This window comes from Chiloscyllium plagiosum, unplaced genomic scaffold, assembly GCF_037043375.1.
Source record: "Chiloscyllium plagiosum isolate Xiang-an unplaced genomic scaffold, Cpla_swu_hap1 HiC_scaffold_6, whole genome shotgun sequence".
NCBI classification, from domain to species: domain Eukaryota; kingdom Metazoa; phylum Chordata; class Chondrichthyes; order Orectolobiformes; family Hemiscylliidae; genus Chiloscyllium; species Chiloscyllium plagiosum.
In genome coordinates this window covers 123,935,566-123,955,521 of record NW_028270144.1, presented here as the reverse complement: position 1 = coordinate 123,955,521, position 19,956 = coordinate 123,935,566, and the positions used below count along the sequence as shown (strand labels likewise).

Sequence of the window (19,956 nt, the reverse complement as noted above, 5' to 3'; positions counted from 1 at the left end):
TCTCAATCATGTCCCTCCTCAGTCTCCTGTGAGGAGAGGGGAAGCCTTTGAGTCTTTGAAACTCTTCTTCAAAAGGAAGAGAAAGCAGAGTCTTTGAATATTTTCAGGGTTGTGGGAGATATATTGTTGATAAGCTGAGGGATGAAAGGTGATCGGGGAAGGTGGGAATGGGGAGCAATTAGGACCTGTCATGATCTTATGAATGGCTGAACAGTCTAAAGTGATCTACTCCTGCTCCTAATCTATATGTTGGAATGTGCTGCAATCTCTAGAATATAGGTCGCATTTAAAGTCACTGCCCCGACTCAGTGGAGAGTGAGTTAGTGAGAAAGACAACAACATAAGAACCAGGGCCAGGCGTAGGCCATCTGGCCCCTCGAGCCTGCTCCACCATTCAATAAGGTCATGGCTGATCGTTTCATGGACTCAGCTCCACTGACCTGCCCATTCTCCATAACCCTTAATTCCTTTACTGTTCTATCTATCTTGGCCTTAAAAAACATTCAATGAGGAAGCCTCAACTGCTTCACTGGACAGAGGATTCCATGGATTCACAACTCTTTGGGTGAAGACGTTCCTCCTCAACTCAGTCCTGAATCTGCTCCCCCTTTATTTTGAGGCTCTGCCCCCAAGTCCTAGTTTCACCCACCAGTGGAAACAACCTCCCTTCATAATTGTATATCCAGCCAGTACTAAAAATGTTGAAAATATCTTACCTGATGATGTAGGTGAGGCTAAGTCCACATAATACAAGAGCACAGATTAATCCAAAAGCCAGTATGACAGTTGTTAACTCAATGCCTGAAGAGAGAGAGGAGAGATAGATCACGATGAACATGAATGCACAGGAAATTGTAATTCCAGGGCAGGACCACTAGTTCACCACATAGTCTTCATCACTGGCACATCTAACACTGATTCCTCTACAGTCAGAGACAGTCTCAAGTCAACATGTAAACAGAATGTATGATGGCACAGTAGCTCAGTGGTTAGCACTGCTGCCCCACAGCATCGGGGACCCAGGTTCAGTTCCACCCTCATGCGACTGTCAGTGTGGAGTTTGCATGTTCTCCTTCTGTCTGCCCAGGAATGTTCCGGCTGCTTCAATTGCCTCCTACAGTCCCGAAATGTGCAGGCTGGATGGATTAGCCATGGCAACTGCAGAGGTACAGGGATAGTTTAGGAGGGTGAGTCAGGGTGGGATGCTCTTTGGATGAAAGTGTGGTCTTGATGGGCTGAACAGCCTGCATCCACACTGTGGGGATTCTGTGGAAATGCACTCTTCTGTTTGATGGCTAATTAAGGTAAAGGCACAGCATCATGATGAGGTGAAAAGAGAAACATCAGGAGGTTAAGAGGAAGAACTTGCATTGCTGTAGCACCTTTCCCCTGTTCAAAACACCCAAGTGCTTCAGTGTTAATGATTTTTTGGAGTGTCAGCTCTGACGCACTGCGGCAAGATATGGCACCGAACTTGCTCCCGCATACAGAACTGTGATAAATGACCAATAATCCACCTTAGTTATATCTTTTTTTTAGATTAGATTAGATTCCCTACAGTGTGGAAACAGGCCCTTCAGCCCAACAACTCCACACTGGAACTCTGAAGAGTAACCCACCCAGACCCATTTCCCTCTGACTAATGCACCTAACACTATGGGCAATTTAGCATGGCCAATTCACCTGAACTGCACATCTTTGGATTGTGGGAGGAGACCGGAGCACTCAGAGGAAACCCACGCAGACACGGGGAGAATGTGCAAACTCCACACAGGTAGTCACCTGAGGCTGGAATCGAACCTGGGACCCTGGTGCTGTGAGGCAACAGTGCTAACCACTGAGCCACCATGCTGCCCTTGGATAAATAATGGTCTGGAGAATGGAGAGAGCTGCCTGCTCTTTGTTGAGAACTGCTTTGGATCCTGTGCAAACTCCTATTAATCCCTCATCCAAATGGCAGTTGGGCTGACCCTCAGTACCCCACTGGTGGCTTCAGCCTGGATCTCTTGGCTCAGGTCTAAGGGGTGGGACTTGAACCCTTGACTTTTTAACTCAGAGGTAATAATCAGTCAGATGGCATGCAAAGGCTTAACTCAATGTAATGAACACTGAGCATAAAGGAAGTCAAGAATTATGTCCCATTGGACATCACTAGAAAAGCCAGCATTTCTTGTCCATTCCTAATTGCCTTTCAACTGAGTGACTAGCCTGGGCCATTTCAGAGGGCAGATAGGGGTCAATCACATTGCTATAGGACTGGATTTCACAAGACTGGGACTTTTTTCACTGGAGCATAAGAGATTGAGGGGTAACCTCATTGAGATTTATAAAATCATGAGGGGCATGGATAGGTAGAATGAGAAGGGTCGTTTAGGTAGGGGTGTTCAAACTAGGAGAAAGTGAGGACTGCAGGTACTGGACATCAGAGTTGAGAATGTGGTGCTGGAAAAGGACAGCAGGTCAGGCAGCATCCGAGGAGCAGGAGAATCGACATTTTGGAGATAACCCCTTCATCAGGCATTGGGGATGTTCAAAACCAGGGGCATATTTTTAAGATGAGAGCAGAAATATTTAAAAAGGACGAGGGGCAATGTTTTTACAACAAGTAGTTTGAGTGTGGCGTGCATTCCTAGACAACATTTAAAAGACATCTGGATGAACAGGGAAGGTTTGGAGGGATATGGGCCAAGAGCAGGCAGGTGGGACTGGCTTAGTTTGGGATTATGGTTGGCATGGACTGGTTGGACCTGTTTCCAGGCTGTATGACTCTGTGATTCTAAGAAGGTCAGACAGGGTAAGGATGGCACATTCCATTCTTTAAAAGTCATTAGCTGTAACTGAGAAGACATGACTGTCTTCCTGGGTCCAGAGTCGAATGCACTGGGATGGCCAATGAATGATGAATCTATGTTAACAGTAGGAGCCTACATTCTGCCTGTCTTTTACTGCACACATTCAGGACACTTGTTCTCAGCTTTACTGTTTGTCTCCAAGGAATCTCAAGAATGCATCCATCTAAGGATTTTGAATTTCTGTCTCTCTTTTCCACTGCTTGCCTCTTCGAGTTCCCAACTCCTTTGTTCAAAGTGCAGCCAGCACTGGGTTGAATCATTTAGCACAGAAGCAATGGGTAACTATCCAGCCTCTGAAAAAGCTACCAATTAATGCCACTCCCCTGGCCCATTCCTTATTCTAATTCGAGTAAATATCCAATCTTGAAATATATGGGGCTTGAATCTTGTTGTTAATTGAATTTGGTGGTCCTAAGGTAAGAGTGAGTATATTGTGGCCATTACACTTCTCATATATTTCTTGCTTTGCTCTTTCATAGGAACGTTCTGAAGGGCTGTGTTGAGTTTCCTGAGTGAGGGAGTCCAAAACTAGAGGGTATAGGTGTAAGGTGAAAGGGAAAAGATTTAAAAGGGACCTAAGAGGCAACATTTTAATGCAGAGGGTGGTGCGTGTATGGATTGAGCTGCTAGAGAGGAAGTGGTGGAGGCTGGTACAATTACAAGAGATCTGGATGGGTATATGAATAGCAAGGGTTTAGAGGGATGTGGGCCTAATGCTGGCAAATGGGCCTAGATTTATCTAGGATACCTTGTCGGCATGGATGCGTTGGACCGAAGGGTCTGTTTCCGTGTTGTACATCTCTATGGCTCGATGAGTGCTGTTTGGAGCTGCACTCATTCAGACAAGTGAAGACAGTTACACTCTTGATCTGTGCCTTGTAGTCAGGAAGTGAGTTACTCACCACAGCATTCCCAGTCTCTCAGCACACACAATATTGAAACAATTGGTGCACTTAATTTGACTTATAACTTAACTAACCAGACTGAGAGAAGATATTTCTCCTGAATTCATTATTGACTCTATTTGTGAATCCCATGGTTGTGGTGTCCCCACAATAAATGCATCTCCTCCTGCTGGTCACATAAGGGCTTGATCTCACTGATGCTGGTATTTTACTTGCAGTGGGAGGAGGTCCACACCATGTAGGAAGCTGATGTAGGACAAGTCGAGAGGCCTCCATTCTGGATTGCAGGGTCCCTTGGAGGGACCATAGGATTCACTCGTTCATGGAGTGTAGGTGTCACTGGCTAGTGGATGGAGCTGGCTGGTGAATGGAGCTGGCTGGTGGGTGGAGCTGGCTGGTGGATGGAGCTGGCTGGCGGATGGAGCTGGGTAGTGGATGGAGCTGGCTGGTGGATGGAGATGGCTGCTGGATGGAGATGGGTAGTGGATGGAGCTGGCTGGTGAATGGAGATGGCTGCTGGATGGAGATGGCTGGTGGATGGAGATGGGTAGTGGATGGAGCTGGCTGGTGGATGGAGATGGCTGCTGGATAGAGATGGCTAGTGGATGGAGCTGGCTGGTGGATGGAGCTGGCTGCTGGATGGAGATGGGTCGTGGATGGAGCTGGGCTAGTGGATGGAGATGGGTAGTGGATGGAGCTGGCTGGTGGGTGGAGCTGGCTGGTGGATGGAGCTGGCTGGTGGATGGAGCTGGCTGGTGGGTGGAGCTGGCTGGTGGGTGGAGCTGGCTAGTGGATGGAGCTGGCTGGTGGATGGAGCTGGCTGTTGGATGAAGCTGGCTGGTGGTTAGAGCTGGGTAGTGGATGGAGCTGGCTGGTGGATGGATATGGCTGCTGGATGGAGATGGGTAGAGGATGGAGCTGGCTGGTGAATGGAGATGGCTGCTGGATAGAGATGGCTGGTGGACGGAGATGGGTAGTGGATGGAGCTGGCTGGTGGATGGAGCTGGCTGCTGGATGGAGATGGGTAGTGGATGGAGCTGGGCTAGTGGATGGAGATGGGTAGTGGATGGAGCTGGCTGGTGGGTGGAGCTGGCTGGTGGATGGAGCTGGCTGGTGGATGGAGCTGGCTGGTGGATGGAGCTGGCTGGTGGGTGGAGCTGGCTAGTGGATGGAGCTGGCTGGTGGATGGAGCTGGCTGGTGGGTGGAGCTGGCTGGTGGATGGAGCTGGCTAGTGGATAGAGCTGGCTGGTGGATGGAGCTGGCTGGTGGATGGCGCTGGGTGGTGGGTGGAGCTGGCTGGTGGATGGAGCTGGCTGGTGGATGGAGCTGGCTAGTGGATGGAGCTGGCTGGTGGATGGAGCTGGCTGGTGGGTGGAGCTGTCTGGTGGATGGAGATGGGTAGTGGATGGAGCTGGCTGGTGGGTGGAGCTGGCTGTTGGATGGAGATGGGTAGTGGATGGAGATGGGTAGTGGATGGAGCTGGCTGGTGGATGGAGCTGGCTGGTGGATGGAGATGGCTGGTGGATGGAGTTGGCTAGTGGATGGAGCTGGCTGGTGGATGGAGCTGGCTGGTGGATGGAGATGGGTAGTGGATGGAGATGGGTAGTGGATGGAGCTGGCTGGTGGATGGAGCTGGCTGCTGGATGGAGATGGGTAGTGGATGGAGCTGGGCTAGTGGATGGAGATGGGTAGTGGATGGAGCTGGCTGGTGGGTGGAGCTGGCTGGTGGATGGAGTTGGCTGGTGGGTGGAGCTGGCTGGTGGATGGAGCTGGCTGGTGGATGGAGCTGGCTAGTGGATGGAGCTGGCTGGTGGATGGAGCTGGCTGTTGGATGGAGCTGGCTGGTGGATGGAGCTGGCTGGCGGATGGAGCTGGCTGGTGGATAGAGCTGGGTAGTGGATGGAGCTGGCTGGTGGATGGAGATGGCTGCTGGATGGAGATGGGTAGTGGATGGAGCTGGCTGGTGAATGGAGATGGCTGTTGGATGGAGATGGCTGGTGGATGGAGATGGGTAGTGGATGGAGCTGGCTGGTGGATGGAGCTGGCTGCTGGATGGAGATGGGTAGTGGATGGAGCTGGCTGGTGGATGGAGCTGGCTGCTGGATGGAGATGGGTAGTGGATGGAGCTGGGCTAGTGGATGGAGATGGGTAGTGGATGGAGCTGGCTGGTGGGTGGAGCTGGCTGGTGGATGGAGCTGGCTGGTGGATGGAGCTGGCTGGTGGGTGGAGCTGGCTGGTGGATGGAGCTGGCTAGTGGATGGAGCTGGCTGGTGGATGGAGCTGGCTGGTGGATGGAGCTGGCTGGTGGGTGGAGCTGGCTGGTGGATGGAGCTGGCTAGTGGATAGAGCTGGCTGGTGGATGGATCTGGTTGGTGGATGGAGCTGGCTGGTGGGTGGAGCTGGCTGGTGGATGGAGCTGGCTGGTGGATGGAGCTGGCTGGTGGATGGAGCTGGCTGGTGGGTGGAGCTGGCTGTTGGATGGAGATGGGTAGTGGATGGAGATGGGTAGTGGATGGAGCTGGCTGGTGGATAGAGCTGGCTGGTGGATGGAGATGGCTGGTGGATGGAGTTGGCTAGTGGATGGAGCTGGCTGGTGGATGGAGATGGGTAGTGGATGGAGATGGGTAGTGGATGGAGCTGGCTGGTGGATGGAGCTGGCTGCTGGATGGAGATGGGTAGTGGATTGTGCTGGCTGCTGGATGGAGTTGGCTAGACTAGCATTTATTTCCCTTCATGTGTTACCCAGAGGTCAATGGAGACTCACCCACATTGCTGTGGTTCTGGAGTCACATGTGGGTCAGACGAGGTAAGATTTTCTTTCCTAAAGGGTATTAATGATCCAAACGGGATTTACAAAATCCACAGCAGTCATTATTAGACCTGCTTTTTATTCCAAATTTTTTTATTGAATTCAAATTTCACTATCTGCAATGTGGAATTCAAACCCAGCTCCTGGGTAGATTAATCTGGATTACTAGTCCAGTGACCTTGCCACAATTCTACCACCTCCCCTTAAATGTCCCATTTTAGCTTGAAGAGATTGTTCAAGGACTGTGACCTGTATGTCTATCTTGCCAAACCCCTTGAGTTGATCTGTTATGTCTGTCTTCAATGCCAGTTTTAACTTTGCATTTACATCAAATCAAAACTATGGACTTTAAGGCAATCCCGAGACTTCAGTATCAGCGTTCATGTTTAATGAAGGGCCACAGTAGTGTGAGCCATCTTAAATGCATGGAATTGGCCATAGTTAGTGCCTTTCAGACCAAATTGTAAGACAGTTTTCTTTTTATGAAAGCCCAAATGAATTTGCAAGATTACCTCCTGTGCAAGTGACATCTGGATCAAACCAACAGCTGGAATCGGCGCCTGGAGGTGAGCCCCCGGGGAAGTGAATGGTATTACTGCTGCCTTGTACTATTTCCATTGCCATGTTAATGGTGTAGGTGGGCACCAGATGGTGACTTCTTCCATCAGTGTCCAAGATGACGTAGTTCACTACCCCTTCCCCTTGGCCGTTAGTTCCAACCTGCTGATTAAATCCAGCGAATTTCAGGTTCCTGGTGGAGTTGGCAAGAGTCATTCCTGAAACATGGGCCCCGGCTCGCCGAACATTCTCCATGGCTTTGGCAATAAAGTATATGCCATTGTAAATTGTTCCAAAGAGAGGTGAAACCTGTGAATGAAACCGATTGAATTTAGGTATGAAGGTGAGCCCATGGTTTGGCTTCTGTAAGACAGGAGAATTGAAATAGTCCATTCAGCCTATTGAGTCTGCTCCGTTAAGTTCCACCACCGACCATGGTGGGGTTTGAACCCACTTGCCCAGAGTATTAGCCGTGGATCACTGGATTATGAGCCCAGCAGCAGTGCCACTGCACGACCATATCTCTTTCTCTTTACCTTAACAGATAGTGTTACAAACTGGAATAAGACTCTAATCCTCTGCTTCAGCCTTATTTGGGTCACGTTTGGCATCCTAATGGTTAATGTATTGGACTGACATGCAGAGCTGGAGGCTGTTATGGAAGGTTATTGAGGTGAAAAGGGTTAAATCATGTGGAAAATGGAGAGGTGAAAGATATAAAAGGGACCTAAGGGGCAATTTGTTTACATAGAATGTGGTGCGTGTATGGAATGAGCTGCCAGAGGAAGTGGTGAAGGCTGGTACAATTACAACATTTAAGAGGCATCTCAATGGGTCCATGAATGGGAAGGGTTTGAAGGGATGTGGGCCAAATGCTGGCAAATGGGACGAGATTAGTTTAGGATAACTAGTCAGCATGGATGATTTGAAACAAAGGGTCTGTTTCTGAACTGTACATATCTATGACACTATTCTAGTCCATTAAATAAAGAAGATTAAAGGATGAACCAATTAAGATGTACAACAAGTTTTTGATTGGGTAGAGAGTCATAGAGTCATAGCGATGTATCGCATGGAAATAGACCCTTCGATCCAACTTGTCCTTGCCAACCAGATATCCTAAATTAATCTCATCCCATTTGCCAACATTTGGCTCTTAACCCTCTAAATCCTTCCTATTCACGTACCCATCCAGATGCCTTTTAAATGTTGTAATTGTACCAGCCTCCACCAGTTCCTCTGGCAGCTCAATCCATACCCACCACCATCTGTGTGAAAAGGTTGCCCTTTAGTTCCCTTTTAAACTTTTCCACCTCGCCTTAAACCTATGCCCTCTAGTTCTGGATTCCCCCACCCCAGGAAAAAGACCTTGTCTACTTACCGTATCCATACCCCTCATGATTTCATAAACCTCTATCAGGTCACTCTACCGCCTCCAACACTCCAGGGAAAATAGCCCCAGCCTATTCAGCCTCTCCCTTCACTGCAAACATTCCAAACCGGGGAACATCCTTGTAAATTATTTCTGAGCCCTTTCCAATTTCAGTGAAGGACCCACTCTACGCATTATCGTAAATTTACAACAAAGATAAGGTTACACTTTAAAAGTAACCACTGAGCTGCGCCCATGCAGTGAGCTCCCCCACACTGGTTTGTCCAAGGTCAGCTGTGAATGTCACTGTTTGTTTATTTTTCTTAGACCAGATAAAGTATTTTTTTCTGGCCATGGAGTTGCGGTTTGGGGAGGTGGCAGAAGGATAGTGGTCTTCAGCAAGGAGGCAAAACCTTAAAATGAGAGCTGGCCAAGCATGGGGGAGGTCAGGAAGCTTCAGGTCATTTCAGGGAAGCTGTGTGAAGAAGACTAGAGGTTCTATCCCTGTCGTACATCTATTGCCCATTTAGGCTTTCACATCAGTTCAGCAGCTTTCATGGACATTTTCTGGCATTAATCCCAAGAGTTCAATTTTGCTACCTATATGAGAAAAAGAGACGGTCAAGCTTTCTGGTCTGTCTCATTAACTCTGTGTCTCTGTCTTCACAGACATAGTCATAGAATCATAGAGATGTACAGCATGGAAACAGACTCTTCGGTCCAACCCGTCCATGCCAACCAGATATCCCAACTCAATCTAGTCCCACCCGCCAGCACCTGGCTCATATCCCTCTAAACCCTTCCTATTCATATACCCATCCAAATACCTCTTAAATGTTGCAATTGTACCAGCCTCCACCACTTCCTCTGGTAGCTCATTCCATACACGTACTACCCTCTGTGTGAAAAAGTTGCCCCTTAAGTCTCTTTTATATCTTTCCCCTCTCACCCTAAACCTATGCCCTCTAGTTCTGGACTCCCCGACCCCAGGGAAAAGACTTTGCCAATTTACCCTATCCATGCCCCTGTGTTTCTTCAGTGATTTCTGGTTTTTTAGATTACATTACATTACAGTGTGGAAACAGGCCCTTTGGCCCAACAAGTCCACACCGACCCGTCGAAGCGCAACCCACCCGTACCCCTACATTTACTCCTTACCTAACACTACGGGCAATTTAGCATGGCCAATTCACCTGACCTGCACATCTTTTGGACTGTGGGAGGAAACCGGAGTACCCAGAGGAAACCCACGCAGACACAGGGAGAACGTGCAAACTCCACACAGTCAGTCGCCTGAGGCGGGAATTGAACCCTGGTCTCCGGCACTGTGAGGCAGCAGTGCTAACCACTGTGCCACGGTTTTGTTTTGGATTTCCAGCATCCATATTCCTTTGTTTTATTTTATATGAAAATCTGTTCTCTAAAAGGCTGCGTAGACTGGGAGCCTTTGTCAATATCAACATTGAGTTCAATGGGCTTTCATTAGACAAGCTCACCAATGATGTGGAAGGAAAGGACAGAAGTGGAGTGGAGATACCAACCAGACACAATCTAACTGACTGGCAGTACTGGCTCAAAAGACATGTGTTTTTTTTTGTATGGGTAGTAAATTGAATCCTAGGGATTGCTGCCGGAGAATGTCCGTGGAAGTTGTGGGATTGTAAAAACCTCACTAGGCAAATGATGTACAACAGGGAAGGAACTTCCAGCCTACTCAAGCAGTTTAAGTTTTACTATTGAGACAAGAATAGAAATCGCTGGACAAGATCCAGCAGGTGTGGCAGCATCTGCCAAGTGAAATTGGAGTTAATGTTTCGAGTCGTGTGACCCTTCCTCAGAACTGGTTGCATCACGGTGTGGTTTGGCAACTGCTGTTCCCAAGACTATAAGAAACTTCAGAGAGTCGTGAACACAGCCCAGTCCATCACACAAACCAGCCTTCCATCCATTGACTCCATCTACACTTCCTGCTGCCGCTGGAAAGCAAGCAACATCATCAAAGACCCCCGCCAACCCAGTCATCCTCTCTTCCACCCTCTTCCATGAGGAAGAAGATATAAAAGTTTGTATACACATACAAACAGATTCAAGAACAGCTTCTTCCATGCTGTTATTAAACTTCTGACAGGACCTCTCCAATTTTAAATTTAATGTTGATCTTGCTCTTTGTGCACCTTCTCTGCAGCTGTAACATTGTATTCCTCACTCTGTTCTATTACCCCAACGCACTTTGTATGGCATGATCTGTCTGTACTGCACACAAAACGAAACTTTTCACTGTACCGAGCTACATGTTACAAAAAAATCAAATTTATAGGCTTATCAGTTCCTCCGTAGCAATAAGTACATTTGGCTGAAACTATGTTGTCAGATTATTCAGCTGTGGAAGCCTTCACAGATCCTGCCTGATTTACACACTCAGGTCAATTTCACACCACTTGGTCACTAGCTTATGCAAACTCTGGCTGTTTTGCTTCCTGAAGCTTCCGGAGATTATTCTCAAGAATTTATCGCCACATCATCTGATTAGAAATCTGTTCCAAATCAATGAAATTGGGACTCTGCCTAAAAACGGTGGTAGGGGTGGGCTATTGAATATTTTAAGGACAAAGGCAGGTAGGTTCTTGCTAGGCAGGGGACTGGAGGGTTATAGGGAGTAGTTAGAAAAGTTAAAACATAAACAAATCAGCTATGGTTTATGAAATAGCATAGCCACCTCAAGGGTCTGAATGGGTTACCTCAACTTGTATTTTGTAAATTTTCAGCAGAAAAAAAACAACCACTCAGCCCATCTTACATGTGAAAGTTCTTTTGGTACAGTTACTATTTAGTCCCATTTCTCCTTTACCTTTAGCCCGTATTTTATTTTCTTTTTCAAATATTTATCCAATAGCCTTTGAAAGTTACAGTGTAATCTCCTTCCATGCCCTCTTCAGACAGAGCATTCCAGATCACAATAACTCCGAATCATAATTTCTCTTTATCTCCCCACTGGCTCTTTATAGTTATTTTAAAATCATTGTGCTTCCTGTTAATGGTATCAATTTCTCACTACCTACTCTGTCAAAAGAATTTGAAACACTTTGAGAACAATCTCAGTTTCTGCATCTCCCCTGGCACATGAAATAATACTACTCTGGGAATTATAGGTTATATTTTAAAGTAGGAATTGCTGCATATGAGGTTAACTCTGCTTGCAACTTAAGAGGGTGAAATAGAGTGTAAGGGAGGGACTCCCTATTGAAGGTGAGTTAGAGAGAAGCATTATCCAGGTATATACGGAGGCAGTGAACAGCAATACTTCACATATTACTCAAGACGTGGTCTCAACAATACCTTGTATAAATGAAGCATCACCTCTCTATTCTTGTATTCAATTCCTCTCACAATAAACCTAACATTCTTTTCTAGTTACTTGCTGCCTCTATAAACCAATCTTTTGTGATTCCTGCACCAGATCCCTCTGCCTCCAAGAGCTCAGCAATCTCTCATTATTTAATATGTATTTTTCCCGCCAAAATGGACAATTTCACATTAAACTCCATTTGCCACATTGTTGCACGTATTTTCACATTCTTGTAATTTCCTTATGTCTTCTTCACAACTTATTTTCCTGATTGAAGTCTACAAAATAATAAGAGGAATAGATAGACTCAACAGCCAGAGACTTTTCCCCAGGGCAGGGTTGACTGGTACGAGAAGTCATAGTTTGAAGATATTAGGAGGAAGGTATAAAGGAGACGTCAGAGGTAGTTCTTTACGCAGAGAGTTGTGAATGCATGGAATGCGTTGCCAGCTGTGGTGGTGGAAGCAGAGTCATTGGGGACATTTAAGCGACTGCTGGACATGCATATGGATAGCAGTGAGTTGAGGGGTGCATAGGTTAAGTTACTATATTTTACATTAGGATTAAATCTCGGCACAACATCATGAGCCGAAGGACCTGTTCTGTGCTGGTCTTTTCTATGTTCTATGTTCTATGTTCTATCTTCATATCTTTGTGTCATCAGCAAATTTGTCCCATCATCTAAGACATTTATAAAAGTTATAAACAGTTAAGGAACCAGCACCAATCCCTGTGGTACACCACTCATTAAAAACTGCCAACCTATTAAAAACCCATTTATGCCTATTGTCTGCTTCTGTTCGCCAGTCAATATTATATTCATACCAATATACTACCCCCACATGAGTTTTTATTTTCAACAATAACCTGAGATATGACACTTTATCAAATGTCTGGAAATCTACCTACAGTATATTCTCTGCTTTCTCCTACAGCATGTGTCACATCCTCAAAGATCTCTAAAGGATTGGTCAAGCATGCTTTCACTTTCACAAAACCATGATGGCTCTGCCTGATTATCTTGAACGTCATTAGAATCTCGATAGTGTGAAAGCAGGCCATTCAGTCCACTGAGTCTACACCAACCCTCTGAAAAGCAACCTTCCCGACCCACTCCATCCCTGTAACCCTGCATTTCCCATAGCCAATCCACCTAGCCTGCACATCCCTAGACGTTACAGTGCAATTTAGCATGGCCATGCCAATCCACCTAACTTGCACACCTTTGGACTGTGGGAGGAAACCCACACAGTTTCACACAGACAGTCACCCAAGGCTAGACTTGAACCCAGGTCCCTGGTGTTGTGAGGCAGCAGCGCTAACCAATGGGCCACTATGCTGCCCTGTTATATATTTGCCCTGCTGTAATTCATTTAATGATTGCTTGTAACATTTTTCTGATAGCAAATTAGATTAGATTAGATTACTTACAGTGTGGAATCAGGCCCTTCGGCCCAACAAGTCCACACCGACCTGCCGAAGCACAACCCACCCAGATCTGTAATTGCTTGCTCATTCTCACTTTTTGAATAAAGGAATTTTTTTATTTGTTCATGGAACATGGATGTTGTTGACTAGGCCAGCATGTATTGCCCATTCCTAATTGCCCAGCGGGAAATTCATTACTGGAACTGCACACTACCTTTTTGCGATTCATGCATGAGGACCCCCAGATCCCTTTGCATTTCAGAATTCTGCAATCTCCATCTTTATCTTCCAATATAATGAGACCATTCCTGAATCAAGGGCATTTGGAAAATTAAAATCAATGCAAAATCTCTCTCACTGGAGACCTATTTTAAGACTCAGGAATGAAGTCCAACAGGACCTGGACATTTACTGACCCTCAGTCCCAACAATTTACTCAGTAAAACGTCTCTGGTGATCTTCATGAGTTCCCACCTTGCTTCCATTTTCTGAATTATCTTTGTTTCTAGGATATTACTTGTGTCCTCGAGAAGAATGATGCAAAAAACTTGTTCAATTCATCTGTAAATTCCTCCTTTTCCATGATTAGTTCCCCAATTTGAATTTCATAGGATAAGTGCTCACTTTGAGAACTATTTTCTTCTTCAAATAATAATATAACCTCTTACCATTTACTTTATATTTCTGGCTAGCTTTCTCTCACTCTATTATTTCCCTCATTAATTTGTTGCTTCTTTTTATATGCTGTCTAATTTTCAGACATCCCACCTATCTTTGCATAATTAAATGATTTTCTTTAATGTTGACACTAGCTCTTTAACATTTCTAGTTAACCCTGGATGGTGGGTTCAACTCGAGGAATTTTTCTTACTCTTTGGAAGGTATCTATTCAGTATTTTTGGAAATATCCTCTTCAGTGTCGGCCACTATATCTCTTCTGACCTCCTTTAATCCAATTTGCCAATGCATTTTAGCCAACTCTGCTTTCACAATCTCTATAATTGCCCTTGCTTATATTTTTGAAAACTGTTCTCAGACCCATTCCATTCGCCCCTAAACTGAATGTAAAATTCAATTATGTTATGATTGCTGCTACCTAAATCCTATCTGATTGCAAAATACCAGGTCTAGTATAGTCTGCTCCCTGGTTAGCTCCAGTCACTTTGTCGACTAAAATCTCTCATAATTATTGCCATACCTTTTGGACAAACTCTCATTATTTTTTGCTTTACACTCCACCTTATCAGGTGGTTACTGTTAGGGAGGTTGTACACCATTCCTACAAGGGACTTCTTGTTTTTCTCATTTCTCATTTCTCCAAAGCATTTGCACATCCTTGCTTCCTGAATTTAAGTCATCACTTACCATTATCAAATGACAAATTAAGCAGTAATAACAATGAGCTCACATGTGCTAATAGCCCAGTAAGCAGCATGGCAGACCATGCACATGCAGTATGCTATTTCCATTCCAAGATATAAATTGTGGATGCTTTCTGTTTCTTAGGATATTTTTTGCATTCATTTAGGCGTGTTTGCATTTTCTTCAAGCATTCGTCTACTTAAGACCACAAGATGTAGGAGCAGAAGCTGGCCATTTGGCCCATTGAGGCTGCACCAATGAGATTGTGGCTACTCTGATAATCTTCCCTGAAAATGGCAGCCAAGTGGGCATTGAAATCACAATGGGCGAATTGGGGGTTTCACTCAAATAAATGAAGACATGAATAGCGACGATGGGAACAGCAGGACTTTATGTGCAGTAATTCCAGCAGAATTTGCCACTGCTGCTTGCTCAGCATGTTATCGGAAATGTGGCCCATAGCAAGACGGTGCCCTCTTGCTAACCTTCAGCAATGCTATCAGATATTGACTAATTTGCTTAGAAACAATTGACTTATTGGGCATACCTGCTTCGGTTGCTGGAATGTCTCTATTTCACCGTTCTCTTGTGCCTTTAAGAATGCCTCATGGAAGCTCATCTCTTCTGACGCCATTGTTATTGTCAAAACAGCATCATAAGCCTCTTGCAGCTTGCTGTTGTTCCTCAGCACGGAGTAAGATGTATTCTTGTGAGGAAGACTGTAAAGTAAGGTGTCATATGGTACAAAAGCGAACCTCCCGTCGGTCAGCCCCATGTCATGGGCTTTCTGCAGGAAGACTGCCTGCTCCTCACCTCCAATGAGGACTGAGTGCATGCACATGATAATAACTGGAATACAGAATGGCCACATTAGCATTTCCTAATAGAGACAAACAGAACAGACAGCAATAGAAATACATCCATGTCTATCAGTGCTGAACACCACCTTGGACATTCACTCCCACCACCACCGGTATATTTACAGAATGCATTGGTCGAGACTTTTTCGTTTCAAAACCCACAACCTCTACCACATAGAATAACAAAGACAATGTGGATTGTTAAAACAATCACCCTCCAAAATGCCCCAGAGAATCACACAATATCCCTGCATCAACAGATATCAGTTTCTCCTTCATCATTACTGACACCAAAGTTCTGGAACTCCTCACCACCAGCGCTGGGCAAGGGGGAGATGACCTTCTCCACATGGACTGCTCTGGGTTCAGAAGGTGGCACACAACCACCCTCTTAACAACAAATATTGGCCTAGCTAGTGATGAGTAAAAGAGAGAGTGACCTGTCCTATCTGCCAATCTTCCTTCCCACCTGTCCGCTACACCCTCCTCTCTGACCTATCATCTTCATCCCCACTTCCATCCACTTATTGCACTCTTAGCTACCTTCTCCCCAGCCCCACCTCCCCTCCCATTTATCTCTCCACCCCAGAGGCTCCCTGCCTCATTCCTGCCCGAAACATTGATTTCCCTGCTCCTTGGATGCTGCCTGACCTGCTGTGCTTTTCCAGCACCACTCTAAACTTGAACCATATCCCTTTAAACCCTTCCTATTCATGTACCCATCTAGATGCCTTTTAAACACTGTAATTGTACCAGCCTCCACCACTTCCACTGGCAGCTCATTCCATACATGTACCACTCTCTATGTGAAAATGTTGCCCCTTAGGACCCTTTTATATCTTTCCCCTCTCACCCTAAACCTACGCCCTCTAGTTCTGGACTCCCCAACCGCAGGGAAAAGACTTTGTCTATTTATTCTATCCATGCTCCTCATGATTTTATAAACCTCTATAAGGTCACCCCTCAGCCTCTGATGCTCCAAGGTAAACAGCCCCAGCCTATTCAACCTCTCCCTATAGCTCAAATCCTCAACCCTGACAATATCCTTGTAAATCTTTTCTGAACCTTTTCAATGAACAGTTTTGGCCCCTTATCTAAGGAAGTATATATCAGCAGTGGAGGCAGTCCAGAGCAGGTTCATTAGGGCTGATACCTCATGATGGAGGGATTGTTGTAAAAGGAGAGGTCGAGTAGGTTGGATGTGTACTCATGGAATATGGAAGAATGATCTTTTTGAAACAAACAAGATTCTTGGGGATTTGACAGGGTAGGAGAGATCCTTAATCCTTTTGGGAGAGTCCAGGACCAGAGGGCACCATTTCAGTTTAAGGGTCACACATTTAAGACAGAGATGAGGAAGAATGTTTGGAATTCTTTACAGCAGAGAGCTGTTGATTCTGGTCCTTTAAGAATAGTTAGGCTGAGAAAGGCAGATTTTTAATCAGGAAGGGAATCAAGGGTTATGTGGTAAAAGCAAGAAAGTGGATTTAGGGATTACTAGATCAACCATGATCTCATTGAATGGTGGAACAGAGCCAATGGGCTGAAAGGCCTACTTTGGCTCTTATGTCTTATGGAGAAAGTGAGGTCTGCAGATGCTGGAGATCAGAGCTGAAAATGTGTTGCTGGAGAAGCGCAGCAGGTCAGGCAGCATCCAGGGAACAGGAGAATCGACGTTTCGGGCATAAGCCTGAAGAAGGGCTTATGCCCGAAACGTCGATTCTCCTGTTCCCTGAATGCTGCCTGACCTGCTGCGCTTCTCCAGCAACACATTTTCAGCTCTTATGTCTTATGCCTTTATAATCCCAGGAATCAATTTAAAATTAAGCCTTGGTGAGACCTCACCCTGGAGTATTGTGTGCAGTTTTAGTTTCCTTATCTAAGTGAGGAAATACATGCCATAGTGCACCAAAGGTTTACCAGATTAATCACTGCGATGGAAAGATTGAAAAACTGGATCTCTATTCTCTCAAAGTTTTGCAGAATGGGGGTGACCTCATTGAAACTTACAAAATTCTCACAGGAAGTGACAGGGTGGAAATAGTAAAATGTTCCCCTTGGCTACAGAGTTCAAAGCCAGAGATGTAATCCCATGATAGATAATTTCAGGCCGAAACTAGGAGAGGTTTGCTCACTCATAGTGCAGCAAATCTCTGCAACCCATAGGGCTGTGAAAACTCAATCACTGAGCAGGCCCAAGACAAAATTTATTAGATTTCCGTTGACTAATGACATCAGAGGATGAGTGGGCTGGGTAGAATGGATAGGGAGATGCTGTTTTCACTCGTAAATGGAACAAAATCAAGGGGGCATAGATTTCAACTGTTCCACAAAAGAAGCAAGAATGTTGTGAGAAAAAACTTTGTTCACACAGCAAGTAATTGGGGTATGGCCTGGAAATGTATTGGAGGTAGGTTTAATTGAGGCACTTAAGGCATTGGTTAATTATCTGGATGCAGATAGTGTGCAGGGATATGGGAAATAGCAGGAGATTGGCACCAGGTAACCATGCAGGACTATGTAACCATCATCATTTGAAGAGTCAGTACAGGCACAACAGACTGAATGGTCTCCTCTGTGATGTAGATTCTGTGATTTGGAGATGGTATGGGGAAATGTTGTTGAGGTAGATGATCAGTCATGATCTAACGAGGCTTGATTGGCCTAATTCTTTTCCGAAAAATGCCAATTAAGAAAAGTTTAACAGTCCCCAGTGCCTCAACAGGTAATGTGATAATGAACATTACAAAGCAAAAGAGTTTCATTTCTCAGTCTATGCCAATTATTCTAATGGAGTGGCACGGTGGCACAGTGGTTAGCACTGCTGCCTCACAGCACCAGGGTCCCAGGTTCGATTCCAGCCACGGGCAACTGTCTGTGTGGAGTTTGCACATTCTCCCCATGTCTGCGTGGGTTTTCTCTGGGTGCTCCGGTTTCCTCCCAGAGTCACAAAGATGTACAAGTCAGGTGAATTGGCCATGCTAAATTGCCCATAGTGTTAGGTGCATTAGTCAGAAGGGAAATGGGGCTGGGTGGGTTACTCTTCAGAGGGTCAGTGTGGACTGGTTGGGCCGAAGAGTCTGTTTCCACACTGTAGGGAATCTAATCTAATCTAAAACAACAGCAAGACTGGGAAAGTAGAAAATTCCACTCAGAATCACAACTTGACTCGTCTCCAATGACCGTGGTTGGAGAAGCCCAGATGACCCTCAGATGAAGGCCTCAAATGATTAACCCTTCCCACTCCCTCGCCTCAATAAAAAAGCCTTGGCCAACACAGAGGTATTTGGTAGCATTACTAAAGAGTAGTGGGGCGTTCATTGAACTAGATCCATCAAGAGCCAGATTCTTCTTCAGGAGCAAGAAAGCTGTTGAGAGTCAGAAAGAGAACAAATGAAATTTTACTAATTAGCATTTAAAGAGACCGTGATATCCATCATCAAACAAAATTATGTGTCATTCATGAGGAAAAATAACTCAGTGGCAAGGGTTCATGTCATAATTGTATATTGAAATTCAAAAACTGTTTCTTCGAACTGTTGTTATGGTCCCAACTAATGGTAACACTGGATCATTTAGGGTGGCACAGTGGTTAGCACTGCTACCTCACAACGCCAGAGACCCGGGTTCAATTCCTGCCTTGGGCAACTGAGGTTAGATCTCAGAAAGTGAAGAATTTAAATTCCTTGTGAGGAAGGCCAGCTTTAATACGATTTGCTGATTCACAGTGTCATTTAACGTGTGGTGGATTTCTGAGAAATCTTGACCACATCTAATTACAGTTTGCCTACGGACCCATGTGTACCTCAAGTTAATTCTGGATGTTAGGGTACTCATATCTTGTCGATTGTTCTATTTTTCTAATTTATTGCAGTAAAGTTTATTTTCATTTTAGTTCAAAATTGAGGAATATTGTGGCTTTATTCTTTTAGTATGTAGCTGGGTTTTCAAACTTTGTCAACTATAAGCAAAAATATTACTGGTTCCGAACAATAATATCACATAAAGGTAATTGTCTGGGACTATAACACTATGAAGTAAATAACTTGGGTTGATCTTAAGATTCCCTGGTGGTTTAGTGGTTAGGATTTGGCACTTTTACCGCCGCGGCCCGGATTCAATTCCTGGTCAGAAAACGGTTGCATTCTTAAATTATGTTTGTTAATGTATTAAGGGGCAGCACGGTGGCTCAGTGGTTAGCATTGTTGCCTCACAGCGCCAGGGACCTGGGTTCAAGTCCCACCTCGGGCAACTGTCTGTATGGAGTTTGCACATTCTCCCCGTGTCTGCATGGGTTTCCTCCAGGTACTCCAGTTTCCTCCCACAGTCCAAAGATGTGCAGATTAGGTGAATTGCCCATGCTAAATTGCCCGTAGTGTTAGGTGAAGAGGTAAATGTAGGGGAATGGGTCTGGGTGGGTCCCTCTTCAGAGGGTCGGTGTAGACATGTTGGGCCGAAGGGCC

The 19,956-nt window shown here is 45.5% G+C and overlaps 1 protein-coding gene across 3 annotated transcripts in view; it reads right to left on the bottom strand.

Annotated features, from left to right (window-relative positions):
- The window catches only part of gucy2f (guanylate cyclase 2F, retinal), a 240,884-nt gene that overhangs the window by 208,812 nt on the left and 12,116 nt on the right, over window positions 1–19,956 (bottom strand). For 2 of the 3 annotated variants that reach the window (XM_043692449.2, XM_087988421.1), the window contains exons 3-6: window positions 18,793–18,861; window positions 15,181–15,482; window positions 7,080–7,434; window positions 717–801 (exon numbers count right to left, since the gene is read on the bottom strand). In XM_043692449.2, coding sequence (XP_043548384.2) covers window positions 717–801; window positions 7,080–7,434; window positions 15,181–15,482; window positions 18,793–18,861 — 811 coding nt within the window. The remainder of the gene's footprint in view (window positions 1–716; window positions 802–7,079; window positions 7,435–15,180; window positions 15,483–18,792; window positions 18,862–19,956) is intronic. The other variant, XM_043692450.2, reaches the window with a different exon arrangement.